The 18,859-nt window shown below is 38.7% G+C and overlaps 1 protein-coding gene and 1 long non-coding RNA gene across 2 annotated transcripts in view; one reads left to right on the forward strand and one right to left on the reverse strand.

Annotated features, from left to right (window-relative positions):
* Window positions 1-16,845, forward strand: part of LIN7A (lin-7 homolog A, crumbs cell polarity complex component) — a 58,954-nt gene extending 42,109 nt beyond the window's left edge. Inside the window, exons 3-6 of the mRNA XM_019543149.1 lie at window positions 636-707; window positions 3,233-3,442; window positions 12,705-12,923; window positions 14,695-16,845. Coding sequence (XP_019398694.1) covers window positions 636-707; window positions 3,233-3,442; window positions 12,705-12,923 — 501 coding nt within the window. The 3' untranslated portion in view covers window positions 14,695-16,845. The remainder of the gene's footprint in view (window positions 1-635; window positions 708-3,232; window positions 3,443-12,704; window positions 12,924-14,694) is intronic.
* LOC109315457 overlaps window positions 1-18,859 on the reverse strand; it is a 58,706-nt gene that overhangs the window by 7,999 nt on the left and 31,848 nt on the right. The window lies entirely within an intron of this gene.

Genomic DNA, 18,859 nt, shown 5'->3' on the forward strand with positions numbered 1-18,859 from the left:
TATGTGTTCTAATCACTGCATCATTAATTGAGTCTGCTCTGACGCGTTCTAATCAGAACTCGACAAAGCATGTGTAAAAGCATTGGTGATGCATAAGGGGTGCATGGGGCTGCACGTCCAGCCCAAGAGCTTTAGTGCACCCCCTGACAGGCCACGTTCCCCGCTTAGGCGACAGGCAGGGCAGGGCTGGCCGGGGTGCACCAGGTGAAGCACTGCAGCCACTTCCGGGAGCGCCGCAGCCACTTCCCAGTTGGCACAATTGGCTACGGGGGGAACCATCCCCCGGTCCCTGACTGGTCGCTGGGGGGGGGTGGGCAGACTAAGGTGGCACCAGTCCTCCATGTGTAAAAGTGCCCTAGAAGAGGTTATTTGTTCGTATAATTGAGACGGCTGTCATAAGTGTGGAAAATGGTAGAACCAGAGATTGCAAGGCTTTCAGGTATCATGAGAAACAAGTTTCTGACTGCAAGGAAACCATATGTAGTTGTAGGGTAACAAATGTACAGTTTTATAATTGTGATAATGGGGTGCATAGTTTTATGATGGAAAGAAATTATTCTCCCTGGTGTAAATTTAGTTAAATTCCTTGTTTTGTTAATATAACAACTTTTTTTTTGTTTCTGTGAACATTTTAGGTATATCAATATATGCATGAAACCATAACTGTTAACGGCTGCCCAGAATTCCGTGCCAGGGCCACTGCAAAGGTAGGACATGTGCAGCTATTGAAATCTGTGTTACCAAAGTTACCTAGTAATTGACTGTGCGCGTGTGTGTTTCAGGTATTCGTGTGTACACTGTAAGAAAATTTAGACATCAGTGGCAGCCCAGAGTCTAGAACCAGTGCTACTTCCCAGGTAACAATCACAATGGAAAATTTAACCTGTATGCTGCTTCTGTAGCTTAAGAAAAGAGAATGATTTAATGGAATTTGGTGGTTTACTGAAAAATCAGTTTGGAAAAACAAATCTACTGGTTCATTCTGTAGAATAATACCTGAAACATCAATACTTTTACTGAAAATTTTCCTTTAAGGTTCATCCCTATACTCATGTGATCTGTTCTAAATCTTGTGCATGTCAGTTGAAGAGAGAAGCTGAGCACCCGTATCTCCATTTGAAGTCAGTGGAAGATGGAGGTACCCATCACTTCTGAAAAACAGGCCCTAGGTATTTCCATTTGCTAAAAGTGAATGGTACCTATGTACAGACTCCCCTGCATCAATGAAACCATCTCATCTATATTCAAATACATGATATGTATTGTATTTCACTTTATGGATACAAATAATTGCTTTCAGACAGGAGGTCCAACAGGGAATTACTTCTTTCCCTTAACATTTGGTGCACAAGATTAGCCTTTCCTTCGTAAAAGGGATATCATTCAGAAAAAATAATTTAGAAAAGCCAGAACTTTTACTGGAAAAAAGATGCTCTGGGGGCTAGTCCTTTTTCCAATGAACTTATGGCAAAACTCACACTGACTTGAATGGGAATAGGATTTTACCTTTGTGAGTTTGCATTAGGGATTATTGTTTAAAAATAGGCCCCCAAAATAGTTAATGATTAAAATACAGCATTTGAGAAAAGTGTTATCTAGAGTAGCCAGTGATTTTAGCTGAACTAGCCTACTGTACAATAAGCTGAAATAAATGGTCTAATTCAGGAAAACTTTTTTCATTCTTTGTCTTAAATTAGCTTTACTGAAGGCTGATTTCTTATAACTTTTTTAACCTTTTTTCTGATTGAAACTTCAAATGAACAATGTAGATTTGTAAGGTTTATGTTAGATCATGAATCATCTGTTTTTCTCTAGGTAAATACCAAAACATACTACTATGTGGTGTAACAAAGGAGGGTGAGGGTGGAATTCTGAATAGTATCTGCCATTCTCATTTCTTATTCATATAGAGCAGCAGGGTTACAGAGCAATGTTTCAATATCGCAATACTTCCTGGTTATTTCTGGGCTGTCTGCATTGCATTCTCCTAGTCACAGTGCATTCATGTCTGACATTTAATGTATGCATGATGACAAGGTTTGCATGAACAAGTACATGTAACTGAGAATGATCCATTATATTCACAACATCCACTAGCTTCCATTAAGCATAAACCTTATTAGAACGCTGAACAAATATTAACACAATGCAGAATTGCTATAATAATTTCTGTTATGAGGATATATTGAAAACTTGATACAACTTTTCTAATGTTGTTAATGTAGTGCTTTAACAGAGTGCATAATTAAAGACAGTTGCTAGTAAAAGGCTAATGAGAAATGTTTTATTTTCCTGAAGCATTCTTTACAATATTTGACATTTTTTTTGTGATTAGAACAAGTTTAATTAATTAATTTATAGTTCCAAATCCAAAATATGTGTAGCTTATTTTTCCAGACCAACCTAGTTTAAAGAAAGCTACCAGATATATACTTCTGCTGCTATTCCAATGGTTATTAATGAGTCATTGCTTAATTCAAGGGGAAAACTTTACTTGGATTATAAAAGAAGTAAAAAAAAATTTCCTTTTTGGAATCTTTCTTTTTTAATGAAAAATGAAATAATAAATCCCATACACATGGGGAAGGAGTGCAAAATAAACAGTGCAGTTCATCCAGTTTATATATGCACTAAAAGCACAGAAGAAAAAGTGTGTATTGTCTTGCACAGCAGTAAAGCAAATACTTTGCCGCAAAAGAACAGTCCATTTTAGTATAGAAGTTAGAGTGGTTATACAGGATGATTAGCAATCAGGCGTGCTGGGATATGGTTGTACTTCTGCCAATAATTTACTGAGTGACCCAGTACCATAGCAAGGGCGGTGCCAGCAGTGCTTCTGCACCAGGCACCCTGAAACACCACAGGTATCACCTTAGGGGCGGCAGTGGGAGGCGAGGGGGCTGGGGGCAGAAAGCAATAAAAAGCAGCTGCTGCTGGCAGTCACAAGATGGCAGTGGCAACCACAAGTCTCTGTGGCCCCTGTGTACCAGGTGCGCAACTGCATCCCTAAGCTGCTGGAGTTACCTTAGACAAGTCACTTTTATCATCTGTGCCTAGCTTTACCCACATATTTCAAAGGGGCAAATGGAACTTAAGGTTTGTAAAATGCTTCTACAAAAAGGTATGCTAGGACTTCAAAATAGTACTTTCATATTAATTAATTCTTCCTACACCACAAACAGGGATTAACAATGTTCTCATTATACAGCCATATCATTGTCTTTTCTTTCAGGCAACGGTTGCTGCTTTTGCAGCAAGTGAGGGGCATTCACATCCTCGAGTCGTTGAACTGCCAAAGACAGATGAAGGCCTGGGCTTTAATGTTATGGGAGGAAAGGAACAGAATTCTCCTATATATATTTCTCGCATCATTCCTGGAGGGGTGGCAGAAAGACATGGAGGACTCAAGAGGGGAGACCAGCTGCTTTCTGTTAATGGAGTGGTATGAAAAAGTTTGATATAGATTTATTTTCCAGATTTTTATTTTTTTCAAATTATTTTGGTACCATGGTTTAAAATGCTGACATATGGCAAAAAGTAGGGGACCTTCCATAGTGTAACAGTAGTAAACCAAACAACTTTATGCCCTCACAATCTTTACTGCCATGGTGGTCATCCTGAAATGTGGTTCTGCTATAAGAAGTGGTCTTTAAACCACAATACATGTTCAGGTTACAAATATCTTTCCTAACCAGTAGCAGATCCAGCACTGGACAGAGGGGAGTGCAGCCACACCTTCTTCTGGCTGTGCTTTGCCCACTGGGCTTCTGCTATAGTTCTGAGAGTGGGCATTATGAACTCACCAGCTGATCACCATGAGCTATGGCCAAAGCCACTACTTGCACGTGGCTCCAGAGCCCAGGGGGTGATGCTCATTCCTTCCTTTCCCCTGCCAAGGAATTCAGCAGAGTTGGGGGAGGGAAAACAGCAGCATCACTCACCTCCTATCCTCACTGCACGTGAAGAGCTCTGGCAGGAGCCTGCACTGACCAGGCAATGGGATCAGAAATAATTGTGCATGTGTGACACAGACAAAGGAGGGGTGTGACCACACCAGCACCTCCTGCACCCTCCGCATGCAGGTTAGCCTTTGTCCGTAACTGCTAGCCCTGCAAATTCCAGGTGTGAAAGGAGAGTCAAACTAGCCTGTTTTCTCCTTGTTTTTCAGTGCTAATAACAAAAGCTCTGCAGGACAAATTAAACCTCAGTGACATTTGGGTAGTCTCACAGTTTTCAATGATTTTGCACAAATGCAATTAAGAGGAACTAAGTCTGCTAGTGAGTCATATAAAGAGCAGGCTCCAGCTGACCTTCTCTTTTGGATATTGGTTCAGTTGTGTTATTTTTGTCAGTACAGTAGTCAGAGGTGAGTGAATGCAGGCAGGAAGCACACGCTAAACATGAAGGTGCTGCTTTCATGGCAGAACTGCCCTTTCACATGGAATGCTCTGTGGTAGCAAGGAAGTTGAAAGAGCAAGGGATTTTGGAAAATGCAGAAAGCAGAAAAATCAGGACCTCCCCCACGTCTTTGGGCTACAGTCTGCCTTCCAGTCTACCCAAGTTTCTCTTGGACATGTTTTTCCTAACACCCCTATATTTGTTATGGGAGGTGATGAATAAAATTGGTACATTATAATTTTTAGTACGAATGCAATTCATGTACAAAAAAAGAATCACTTCAACAAGATGGTTTCGAACAGTCTAAAGACTCAATAGCACTGAGTTATGATTCTACCATTTCTTACAATTTTGGTTACATTAACATAGTCAAAGCATGCTACAGTATTTTCTGTGTTATATTTGTCATCAAATGAGGTCCAGCTTCAAGGAGATGATTCTGTTTTCATTAAATATGAAATCACTGCAGCAGAAACTGAGTTCTGCAGTAGTCAGCTGTTTGTACCTTGCCCTGTTCACAACCCTATTAAATCAGTGAGGTAGAAATGAAATGTCAATATGCAGTCTGTGTAAAATATAAAAATAATATAACACATTCAGCTGTATAACCTCACACTTCTGCTTGGCAATACTCTACCCTCACAAAACCCATAATCTTATATTCCGTAGGCGCATACAGTTTTTATTCACCTTTCCCATTGACCATCACTGCTTCATAAGAGACATTTGCTTAAACTCAAAAGTATTTCATAATAAGTTTGACAGAAGGGTTTCTTACTGAATTCTATTTTCAGATTGGGTGTGTGAAGAATATTAATGTATCAGCTGCCATATATTTTTTTTTCTCAGTGCATCACATCTGTGGTCATACAGTTTTTCCAATAATATCTTCAAAAGAAATTCTCCTGTTCTCTTCAATTTCCATATAAAAGCATCCTTCTCAAATACATGCACACCTGCACCTATATCACTTCTAAAAAAAAATTGGACTTTTAACATAATTGTTGCCTGTGAACAATCCAATTGTCACCAGCAGAGGCTAGATTATGCATATTTGCTGATTGAATGTGTACAATAAAACAAAAAATATCATGCAAATAGGGTAGCTACTCAAAAAGATCAATGGACTTTAAAAAGTTATTTTTAATACTTAATAACTAATAAAGTAGCTGAACTTTACTGGCTGGTGGCGGATCAAGCAAATCCCATTGATATTTCACACCATTTTCAAAGGATCAGGGGAAAAATGCAGATAAGGGAGATTAAATCTTCTAAACTGACCTACAGAATGCATCAGAAAAGTCCTTTTTACTGTCAACTACAGCTGACTAAACACTTAAAAAATAATAATAATAGGAGAGCATTCAAATTTTAGAACACATTGGTTTTTATTCTCTTCTCACTTCTTTGTGAATATTTTAAAATTTATTTACAGGAATGTACACCAAAACAAATATTAAGCTAATATCCTAGAAAATAAATGTCCAATCAACATGCACTCTAGAAAACTGCTTCTTAGACTTATGCTTATCTGGGGAAGTGACGGAAACATAGCTGTGATCCATGTCTAATCAAAACAATTCAGTGAATGACAAATGTTAAATACTTAAAACAATACTTGTTGCTAACAGCTTGCAAACCAATCTCAGATTAATTTATATCCACCCAAAACATTTGTACAATAATTGAAAACCCTTGGAAAAAAATCATGAAAATAGCTATCTGTTTGCAGACAACTTGAGAATAGAAGACAAAAGGGCTATGTTTAACTAACATATTGTTCCTTGTGAATAGTTCACCCTGCCCTCCTCTCAACTCATCTGATGTAAAGCAAATACACAGCATGTGCAGTACAACAGACTGATCAGCAGTGGAACATGAGATGAAAATGAAATATCTGCAGCTTGCTTATGTTCGTGTGTTGATAGTTATCCAATTTTATAATTATCAACATAAAAACTAGTGCTGTGTGCTCAGAATTCATATTAGTAATCCCAGCATGACTGGTTAGGGTTATTTAAACTGCCTCATCAAAATTGAAAATAAAAAAATAAAGTAAAATGCTCTGTCAATGTGCTGGGGATTCTGTAATATACTCGTGTCCTGAACTCACTGCAAGTAAAGGAAATTGAAAACAGCGAGCTCTGCAGATGGCCTAGCAGTGGTACATACAGATAGCCATACATATCTGGCACAGATTATGCCAAATCAGATACCTAGTGTGAGACAGAGATTGAAAGGGATTCAGCATAGGTTTATATGAACTAATTCTTACCCAAACACTTTTACTTTAGCACTTTTAATAGGAATACTCACCAATTTTCTGACTTGCTCAATATATTCAGATTCTTTTTTCTTTTCTGCAACAGGGTGGAGATATTTTTTCCTATAATTATTTATGCCTAGATAGTGATGATTAGTGCTTCCCTGCACAATATCTGCAATTCCTTTACCTATCGTTATCTCTACAGTAGGTCTTTTACTATTATTCTGCTTGATGGCACCTGCCAATCCCACAAGATATTAAAATACATAACATCCAAACTTGCACTCTAAATGTATATCCTTCCCTTTATGGTTTTTCTGATAGTCTAATAAAGAGGGGAGGAAGCCAGGTCTAGTGTTAAACAATATCACCCTATTTTTAGGTCTTTATTAGAGTGAATGTGTGGTGTCCTTTGCTAGATGATATATTTGGTGGGCAGTCTAGGACCAGGGCCTCATCCATACTATAAGATTTAGCCATCATAGTTCAGTGAAAAAATTATAATGATCACGTCTGCAGCCAACACAGCTGATTCAGGAAACTCCACTGTAGCTATCCAAATCAGACTAGCAATAGAGTCATTGGTCTGCAGAGATGGTTTAACTACAGCAGTAAAAACTCCTGTTGTTGGTATAAGATGTGTTTATGTACTATGAAGACTTCGGTGTTAAAGCTGTAATGGTATAGTTTTTACTGGTAAAGTCTTCTTAGTATTGAAAGTCTTCTTAGTATAAACTAGTTCTGTTTGGCTTCTATAGGACAGACAGCTCTCAAGATAGTTTCTACCACATGTTGCTATTCCATTGCCTGACCACTAGGTAGCAGGGGAGTCAATAACAGCCCATTTGTGTTGAATAAATGACTAACCCAGTGGTTCTCCACTTTTTCAGATTTTAGGCACTCCATGTTTGGCTCAAGGCACCCTTTAGAACATTCCAGCTCTTAGTTTTTCCTTGTTTTTTGACTACAGAAAAATAATAGAGCAATTCTGTTGAGAAGAACTCAGGCAGACTACAACAAATCAGAAAATTTTTAACATTATGAATTGATATTTGAAATCTCTGAGTTTATCTTGTAAATCACATTAGCACACCTAACAGTGTTTGCATTGCATGGCACCCTGAGGTGCCCTTCAAAAGATCTCAAGGCACCCTAGGTGGTGCATCACTCTGGTTGAGAATCATTGGACTAACCAAGATGAAATTGAACACAGTTGCAGGAATGCAGCCTGTATATCCATGTAACTTATATCAGTACAACTCTTCTTGACATTGCAAGAATAATTTTACAGCAGAGTAAAGTGACCTACACTCATATATCACAGGTCCACACTAACTTAACGTTGATTGATAGTACCTGAAACCGAACAAGTCAAGAGAGCAAGGTTTACACTTTTGTTGTTAGGGTTTCTTTTTTATATAGATATAGATATAGATATCACCTTCTTTGTTATAGTTGAGAGCTGTTGCCCTGATTCTGCATTGTTCAAATCGATGGCAATTTTCCATTGACCCAAATAAGAGCCCTGTCAAGCCCTTCACTTCTAATTAGAAAATAATGGTGATAAGCTGGAAAAATGAGGCTGGAGATTTCTGGTAAAAAAAATTAACCAGTGGGAATTGCAATAGAAATTTGTAAGTATATTGAAATGTTATCTACAGCCATGTTGAACCCATAAAGCACAGACATGATCAGCTACTTACTACAACAACGTTTTTAGGTAAACCGCACATAAAAATAAGAACATGTAATTTTGATTTAACTGCCTCTTTGAGCCTTGTTACACGTTACTTTGAGGCAACACAAATGCTTATCGGTGTCAGTGCTAGCTTGAGTTTGAAGCAGTCACACTTCAGACTATCAGGGGTCTGGAGGACTGAAAGGTAAGAATTCCCTGCCCTCTCATTCCAGGCCTTCCCTCTGCGCCCCCCTCCCCATCTTCCAAAGTTCCCCACTTGTCCCTCAGGATCCCTCCCTATCCTTTCCCATGCTTACTTGTGGCTGCCCACACTGTCTGTCCTGGGGAAGCAGGCAGGGAAAGAGTTAATCTGGTTGCCCAGCCCCTCCTGCCAGGTTGCTGCTCTTCTCTGGACTGAGTCTGCTCAGAAAGCAGTGACTAACTTTGAAGAGCCTCACGAGTGCTTAAAACTAGTTTCAGGTGTTAATGTACTGACAGTCCAGATGTTAAGAGCTCCAGGCATCACCCAATATTACTATAGGACAAGGCTCTTATAAACTGCACCACAGCATAGCAAAAAATAAACTCCAAGTCCTGTAAATACAGATGGTTCAGTTGCTGTGGATGCCCAGTACTAATGCCAGTTCATATTGGCCTAATACGTTAGAGATAAAGTAATATGCAGAATGATGGAAAACACATATGCCTAGTTTCAAAATTAGCAGTCACTCCATAGAGATTGATATGGTCATGTCATATATTAATGACTTATTTAATAGCTAGTGTCAGTAAGTACTGCATAAGTTCTCTGCTGATGCTTTATAAAAAATGCATGTTTTGTGGTTTAAAAAGTTAAGCTGACTTCTAGTTTGTATCTGAAATATTTTCTTTAGAAGTTTTCAAATACTCTGTTCACCTACTGTTTTCCATTTGAACTATTGTGTATATTAGAACCAACAAATAAGAGCTAGTTCTTGCACAAAACCATGCTCTAATACTTTCAAGGATTTATACTTTTATCTTCTCTGCTGCAGCTGTGTGTGTTTAAACACAAAATAGTGCATGTTTAATTCTGAAAATCCAGTACATTTCTGATGATAATCAATTCCTAATGAATGATCTCTATCACAAAACAATTGGATGTGGAATGTCTTCCTCTGGGAATGGTATCAAAGACGTGTAGTGAATACCATACAGGAGCAAATAAAAATGGGTATTTAGTAGTTCAAGGCTCTCTCTCATTCTGGTTACTAACCCCATAATGGTTTGCGTATTCATTTCAGTACCTGAACTGTTAATCCTCCTTCTCTAATTTGAAATATATTTTCTGGAGCATGCTCACATTTCTGCAGATACATTTTAAACCCCATCAGTTAAATTAAACACTTATGCTGAGAGACAGTGTTTTTCAAATATGCTGAAGATCATGTGACATGACACCATGTGATCATGAGAGGTTTGAAGATGAAGAAGAGGTATTAGGATTGATTGTGTTATGCAGTTCATTGCTGTAAAAATAATATCATCCTTTTGCTTTTAGCAGCTTTTGCTTTGTTATTTCTAGCTCAGTGTGCCACAGCAAAAAGAACTGATATTTATTTTTCTTACACCTGATATTCACACTATATTATAAGCGACAAAAATAGACAGAATTTTCTTTTTAATGCCTGACAGTTCCTAAAAGGATGCCAATTTCTTTTAATATAATTTGGACTTCTGCTATCTTGAGTACTGCTGTCTTTCTTTGAAAGTTTGAATTGTATGAGTATAGTTTCCTTTTATATAGCATGATATTTATAAAAGCTTCAATGTGTCATATCTAGCAAAGCCTTGGTTTCTCTTTTTATGGAAAAATATTTAAAAAAAGAAAAAGCTACAATTTACATGAAAGTCTCAGCTGTTAATTTTTGCACAGAGATACCTTTGTTTGTTGGAACACACGTGGGGAATCATCTACCATTAGAGAATGTTACTTTTCTTCCTAAGGTATGGAACAATTTGCACTCCTAAAATGCACTCCAGTCAAGCAATTTATTGGAAGAAATTAAATATCCCCTTTTTTCAGCCAAATTGCCTCTCCCTTCCAGAGGTCTCCTATTTAAAACAGCATAAGCATAGAAATAATTTCACAGTAGACACCACTTAATACAAATTGTTCTTCAGAGAGAGGGCATTTGAGATCTGACAGGGTTTGTTCCTCAAAGACTTCAGAGCCCTGATTAAGAACTAATTTTTCTCCTCTTTGCTTTATTTCTCTCTTTATACTCTTCTCCAAATATAGTACTAGCTATGTGCAACCATATTAAGTCTCAGTAAAATTTGTAGGTTAGTCTAAGCTTTGTAGGTTAGTCTAAGCTGCATAGATTGAACCAATAAACAAGTGAACAGACTTTCACTTTTGATTCCTGAAATGTAGCAACCACAAGCCTGGCCAGAGGCTGTGGGGGGCACTGGAGCATACCTCCCTGCTCAGCTGGAGCAGACGTCCTGGGCCACAGCTATCCAGCCTGCTATGCAAGGGAGGATTTACAGGGGAGGTGCAAAGCATCCTGGGATGCTGGGGGACTGTGAGTTAACTTGAATCTGGAGGGGATCTGGGACAGAAGTTTAGTAAATGAATTTAACCTAAAATCAGTTACGTCTGATACTACACATCTATCCAGGTTTATCTTAAACCAGTTTCAGCCATTTTGAAAGTGGTTTATGTGCACTGAACTTCTGTTATGGTACAGTTTTGAACCAGTTTCCGATTGCTTAGACCAATTTATATGTAATTTCTGTCTCTAGCCTTTGGGTCCTCTCCCACTCTCCAGGGTTCTTTCCTTTGTTTAACTTTATCTCTCTGACCTCTATTAGGCAATAATTTAAATGCTTATGTAGGCAGGGATTATTTTTAAATTGTCATGTATGTGTATAAACTCTGTGTATCAGTTCCTTGGTGGAAGCATTTAAACCATTCTATCCTGGACAAGGGAAAAATAATCAATTTCTGATCCTGAAAAGACTTGAATATATGTATAAACTTATCCTCATATGAGTACAGTAAGACTTGGCTTCAGTATAACTACTTGCAGGAGGAAAAACAAAACAAAACACAACAACATGATTCTGGAAACCAAGGCCCTGTTCTGTTACTTTATCCTTGGCCTCTACATTTTACTTTTATAGGAGTAGTTTGATACCACTTTCAATATATATTACTAGCTAGACAGAGAAAAAAGTTCATCTTGCAAAGGCGACTAGCTGATGATTAATTGAAGACATGTACTAGCCAGCCTAACTCCAGTTAAGTAAAATCCGTAAGTATGAGGCTGTCCTTTTAAATTCTAAATACATGCATAGCTTCTGAATTTTTGTGGGTGTGCTCACATACTTCAAGTTAAATTCTAAAGTCCTGTATAGAACTCCTGTATGATCAGGGCCTAAGAAATGAAAGGCTACTGAGCCATTCCCAGGCCCCCTCTTATCTGTATTAAACATACATACTCAGACTCATCATATTCCCTTTTTTCCTTATTGGATAGCAAAATTCAGAGTTGTTTATATAATAGCTTTGATCACCTTTTCTTGAATTCAGTAGTTTTTGCATTTTCTTTTTATGAGTTAAAACCATTGGCCACTTCCAGATAAGTGTGGCTATGCAGTATGTGGCACTGCATCTGTGTGCCACATACCACACATTTGGCTGTTCTCCATGCTGCAGGCGAGCAGCACAGGGGGTAGGGAGGATTTGACACCTGGATATCCAAGGGTCAAAAGAACACACACACACACACACACACACACACACACAGTGGAGCAGCATACACAGGGGCAGTGTGCACCGCTCAAAACCAGAGCCTGGACAGCCGGAACCACATTCCAGCTGCCGCCTAGGCTCCGAGCAGCAGGATCACCACTTCTGGAGCCAGGTAAGGCTGCTGGGGCCAGCCCAACACTGGCCCCAACCTCTCCTACCCCACCCAGGGTAACCTGCCATGTGTCAGAGGGCATGTGGCACAGGGGGACAACTATCAGCAGCACAGGGTGTCCCACTGCTAGTTGTTCTGCAGAATTAAGTGTCCACACTCATGTGTATGTAGGCATTGAGAGCATTTACAAAGTTCCCTCCCTGTTTCTGTATATGTCAGAATTTAGCTCATTTTTACATTGGAAATGCTACTGATAAGCAAAATGGGGCTATATTTCAACTGCAAAGACAGATGAGCTCCCAAAGTTGTATAAATATTATTTGCATTATTTTCTCTTGCTAATGACCACTTGAAAAAAAGGGAAACAGCTTATACATCTGACAGTTTCTATGGAAGCAAGTGTAAGAAGAGTCAGTATCTTGACAACTAATTCTTCCCTTCTGGCTTTCAGAGTGTGGAAGGAGAGCACCATGAAAAGGCAGTGGAGCTTTTGAAAGCTGCTAAGGATAGTGTAAAGCTAGTGGTACGCTACACACCCAAAGTGCTGGAAGAGATGGAAGCTCGCTTTGAAAAACTGAGGACAGCACGACGCCGGCAGCAACAGCAGTTGCTTATTCAGCAGCAGCAGCAGCAACAGCAGCAAACAACACAGCAAAATCATATGTCGTAGGTGAGAGTATTCATTGGTCTTGCTTTTGGCTGTGCGTCCCTTGCCAGCTTATGAGCATTGACTGAAATGGGGACTGAAGGTTGCTCATCACTCGGTAGACTTCCATTTGCCCTGCCCCCAGAAAAATGCATTTTAAAAATAAGGGATGTCACATCAAATTCTAAAGCCATATTTCCAAGTCAGAACCCAGAAATCAACACCTGATATGCAACTCCCTTTCTTATGCACAAGGAAGAGTAAACAGTAAGTTACTATTCTTCTGGGACACCTTACATTAAAAAAGAAAAAATGTGCTAGTAAAGTAACAGTTATTTGCTACCATCCCTACTTTAAGCTTGGTAGGGAATGTTTCCTTCATCCTACAGGTCCGGGGTGCACAATTATTATTTCGAGTGAAGGACCACTTACCAAGTTTTGGCAAGCTGTCGAGGTCTGCATGGGTAGCCCCACTACCTGGTCACCATCTTGTGACTAGAAGTCCCACCCCCTAGCTGCCGACCTTTGCCACCAGAAGTCCCTCCCCTTGCCTCCCAGGAGCACTCCTTTCAGCAACAGGTTTTGCCATCTCGGAACCAGAAAAATACCAAATTATATTCTAAAAAGCAAACATCTAAAACATTCATTAATTTAATTTCAAAAAATATTTTTGTCCTGGTTTACATGCATTTGTGTAGTGTACAAGAGGCGATTGTGGGTACATGTGTATGTGTACATGTGTGGGTGTGCGAGGGGGAGTGTGGGTACATATGTATGTTGGGGTATGCATGTGGGACTCACCCTATGAACACACACACACACACACCCACCCCAGGGTACTGGAGTAGGCCCATGCCGTACAATAGGAGCCATGTGGTGGTAGAGCAGTGCCGGGGCAGGAAGGCAGGGAACTGGCTGGGGGTGGGTAGAGCTGGGCTGCTGCTGCATCCTGCAGCTGGCTCCCCCTGGGTCCTACTGCCCTTGACTACTGTCATCTTTGACAGGCAGCCGGGAGTAGATAAATATTAATTAAAAAAAAAATTTAGGGGCCCCACAGGCTAGATAGAATGGACTGGCAGGCTGGATCTGGCCTGCAGGATGTATTTTGCCTGCCCTTGCTATAGGTGCTCATATGGCCAAGATCATTGTAGAATTTGAGCCCCCTAATGGTATCTTTCATGTATTTTTTTTCCTCACTTACCCTGATCTTATTTTATCCTCCATTTTGTACATGGGAAACAGACACAAAAAACGCCAAAGCCCAGATCCTCAGACTCTCACTGAAATCAGTGAGATTTGAGTACATAAGCACCTTTGTGGTTTTATGACAAAGGGACTTGCCCACGGTCACACTGGAAGTCTGTTGAGCAAGGACTTGATCCTAGGCCTCCCAATCCTGGACCCTAACTTTTTTTTTCTTATACCTGAAAGCCTTTTATTGAGGCGTTGCATATGGGACAAGAATCTTACTTGAAAAGCCTTATTCTGAGAGTCTTAGTCAAGATTCCTGCTTTCCCCTCTCAAGTAAAAATGGTTAACTTTTGTGAATTAAATTATTCTGCTGCTTAAAATTGTACCATTGCAGGAAGCATAAATTATAAAAAGACCAAAATACAAACATGGAGGTTTCATTTAGACTTTAAACACCATTTTACCCTAAATTGTTTTGTTCAAAAGGTAAGATATTACTGAAGCAAAATTATTGTTTAGGTGATGAGGAAGGAAGAAGAATGTAAGTGACGTAGTTCCTCAAATTGTTTTGTTAACTCTGAGAAATGTTTGTGTTTAATTTCAGGTTATTCTCAAGGAAAAAAAAAATCTAGATCAAGAATTCAGTAACCAAGCAATCAAAGCTGTGCCTCAGCACTCCTGCACAGAGTAAAAGGAAACAACAATGGGAACACAGTAACTGTAATTATCTGAAAGCTATGAATGAATGATGTAAGAATAACTTAGCAAGACAGCCATATACATGGTACTTTCTTTATAAGGCTCTTCAGAACACTGCAATCTCAGATGCCAGACTTTATTGCTAATGAGCAGTATGGTAAGTAAACACAAGGAAATGTAGAGGAGTCTGGAGCATCAGAATAAAATTTTCTAGTTCTTGTCTTGTGCTCCTTACCCTGGACAAACCTCTCGTCCATTTGCTCACTGTAGTAAGTGATGGTGTTTGTTTAAGGAGGTCAAGACTAGCTGCTAGTAAGGGAGGAAACTTTCTCTACAGTTAATTTCCAGGGTTGAACAATATGTAGTCTATACACCAAACTGCATCAGTTCCAAATTTTGGTCACAAGATATAAAACAAATTCACACATCTCATTTCATAATCTCTTTGTACTATATATTGTAGGAGTTGTTTTAATCCGACTTCCAGTTTATAATAATTTTCCAATTTTTTTCCTGAAAATAGCAAGTTACTATATTTATAAAGTATTCAGTTTGTAGAAGCAATTGGCTTTTTACTCTTGGTGTCTCCATATATTTTATTATGCATTAATAGAGTGAAGCAGTTTTAGGCCTATTTTAATTTTATTAGTAGTAAGGGTAGGGAAACCTAGAATTGTATTTTTAAATGTAGGTATTGCTTGTATCTATTACAGTTACTCTTCTATAGAAATCTATAACTGAATATATTGTATATTTATTCCATAAAATATATATTGTCCGAATGTACTTGTTACAGAAGTAGGATCTTTGCTTACCGTGTATTGCAAAATGTAGTAAGCTAGAGTTAGCAAAAGATCAAGCTTTGTTTGGCAGATAGTCAAGTGATAAATATGAACCAGGTATCTTAGTTTTTAGGTATTTCTTAATTTATTTTCTATTTTATTGTTGGCTACATTTGGAGAAGCAGCATAAACTGCTACTCTTAACACTGGCATATTACTGTATAAATCAGTTTGAAAGTCAAAAGTTCAGAGCCATTTTATCAAACCAAATTGAAATGTGAACAAAAATGTCCCATTTAAGTTTACCTACCTGCTTTTCCAAAGACTATTGAACAGTCAAAGCTGGAAGGCTGAAAGCATCCTTGACTTCAGAAGTGGTAAAAATTTAATCTCCAAATCCTGATCAATATATTGCAATTTAAAGTACCCATTATTTGAAGAGGAGCAAAAAGTGGGGAATTGGGGGGGGGGGCGTGTCAAAGCCTATTTATTTTTGAAGGAGGGGAGAGTACCCCTGTAAGCTCTTACATGCTGAAAACTCCCACTCATTACATTTCAGCTGGAGTTTGGGGGCATAAGAAATGCAGAACTCTCCTGAAACTATATTCTGGTTATAAATATGTAAAAAGCAAATCACCCACACCAAACCTCTGCAAGTTTTTTTTTCAGTCTCAATTCCTTTTATTCTTTGTAGGATTTAGTCTCAATATAAAACAGATATAGCCGGGGGAAGCTGATATGCATAGATTAAAAACAAACAACCCCCCCCACCACCACCACCAACTAGCCACCAGCCTTGGCAGTATTCCTTTAAAATAATTTATTGCTGAAAGAAAGTAAATATGCTTTTAAAACCAAATGCCATTAAATACAAAGGAAAGGGCAAGTGGTCCTCTTAATAACACAGAATTAGAAAGTAGAGATTAACTTGCATTTTATGAAATAGCCTTGTATTATGTTTTGCAAGGTATTTATTATTACCTCTTTTTAATTTTATTACTGTGTACCCACTTTCAATTTGCACACTTTAAAATTAACAGCTATCTTTAGTATCAATAGTATATAAGCTATTGTCATTGTTACTGCTCATGTTATAGCACATCAGTATGATTTGACTGCTGCTCTGCGAGTTATCAGAGACCAAATGTTATAGTTATTGTTAGAGAGCCTATTGTACTGCATTCTTTCTGAACTGCCCTCCCCTCCCATTCATCACAATCTATATTTTGATTAAATGGACTGTGAATATAATAAATTGCAAAAATATAATGTAATTCCTGTCCTTTTATAGATAATATCACATTCTCTTTTAACTGACAAGCATTTGAAATGCAGATTAAATACAGACTAAAGTACTGTAAGGTAGATACAGTACTGATTGGATCATTGTGCTCAACATGTGGTCATCAGTGGCTCAAAGTCTAGTTGGGAGGTGGTTTCAAGTGAGGTTTTCCAGGGGTCTGTCCTGGTTTTGGTATTGTTCGATGTCTTCATTATTTATTTGGACTATTGTATTGAGTGCATCCTTAGTAAATGTACAGGTCACACCAAGTTGGGTGGAGTTGCAGACACTATAGAGAGTAGGGATAGGATCCAGAATGACCTGGGTGAACTTGGAAAAAAAAAGTCTGCAATTAACTATCTTAAATTCAGCAAGGATGAGTGCAAAGTCCTGCACTTGGGATAGTATAATTGTATGCACAAATACAGACTAGGCAATGGTGACAAGGTTGCAGTACTGCTGAGAGAAGGATCTGGGGGTTACAGTGGAGCATAAACTGAATACAAGCCAACAGTATGCTTTTTTTGCAAAAAACAAAAACCAACGGCATCCTGGAGTGTATAGCAGGAAATTATTCTGCTCTATTCAACACTGATGAGGCCTCACCCAAAGTACTGTATCCAGTTTGGGTCCTACTCTTCAAAAAGGATGTGGACAAATTGGAAAGAGTCCAACAGAAAGCAACAAAAATAATTAGATGCCTGGGAAGCATGAATTTTAAGGAAAGGCTGAAAGGGCTATTTGCTTTGGAGAACAGAAGACTGAGGGGGAATTTGATTAACAGTCTTCAAATACCTGAACAACAATTATAGAGAGGATGGAGATAGGCTTTTTCTCTGTGGCCATAGGGCACAGGACCAGGAGCAATGGCCTCAAGCAGCAGGAGGAGAAATTTAGGTTGGAAATTCAGAGGAACTTTGAGTCCTTGCAAGTGATAAAGTATTGGAACAGGCTACCTAGAGAAGTTATGGAATTTCCAACTCTAAATTTTCAGGAGCTGGTTGGACATACAATTGGCTGGGATGGTTTAGGCAGGGATGATCCTGCCTTGAGCAGGGGGCTGGACTGGATGACCTTGTGAGGTCTCTTCCTGCCCTATGTTTCTATTAGCTCAAATCCATTTACATTTATATTACTGTACAATGCATGATTTATACATCCTAAAAATCATCATTGCAGTCTCTGGCAACATTTAAAAAAAATGAGGAAGAAAGTATAATAGTGGTATGTTTCGTCTACTAGTAAACTGGATTTTCTTAGTTGAAGTGATTATGTTGGGTGGGGAGGAGAGAGCAGGGGATTCACTGTTAATGGGGTCAGATTCTACATCTATATCTGCAGCGTGGATCATTAAAAAAAAAAAAAAGGGGGGGGGCAGCTTAAATCACCAAACAGTTATCAACAACCTCTATGTGTTTTTAATCAATTAGTAATATGCCATCCTCCAAAAATTTTTGAACTTTCATTTATGCATGTTCTCTGCAAATCTCTGCAGCCTTCATTTAGAAAAAAGCTCAAGTGTTGTTTTTTTCAGTTGGGACACAAAAGTACTTGAACTAAACTGGAGTGCAGAAATCTAGAACTCTTGGTTGACAGATGATACCTTGGTTCAGAGATCTTCTAGATTTTTGCATTTCTTTTTGTCTCAGACCAACATGGCTACCAAATATATCCCTGAAACATGGAAGATGACTGAATTTAGCTGATCTGGGATTTTAAACTTCATTGTTGAACAACAAGAAAGATTTCTAAAACCTCCCTGCATGCCATCTGACACCAACAAGGATGTAATCCTGCCTGGTCTCCACAAGAAAGAGCTTCTCACAGAGACACTTGCATGGACCCAGAGGGACCAGACTTCCAGCCTCAACTCCTTCTGTGCAAAAATGAAGTTTATTCCTTTAAAATAATTTATTGCTGAAAGAAAGTAAATATGCTTTTAAAACCAAATGCCATTAAATACAAAGGAAAGGGCAAGTGGTCCTGTTAATAACACAGAATTAGAA

Source organism: Crocodylus porosus, unplaced genomic scaffold (assembly GCF_001723895.1).
Source record: "Crocodylus porosus isolate Cpor-Errol unplaced genomic scaffold, CroPor_comp1, whole genome shotgun sequence".
Taxonomy (NCBI): Eukaryota; Metazoa; Chordata; order Crocodylia; family Crocodylidae; genus Crocodylus; species Crocodylus porosus.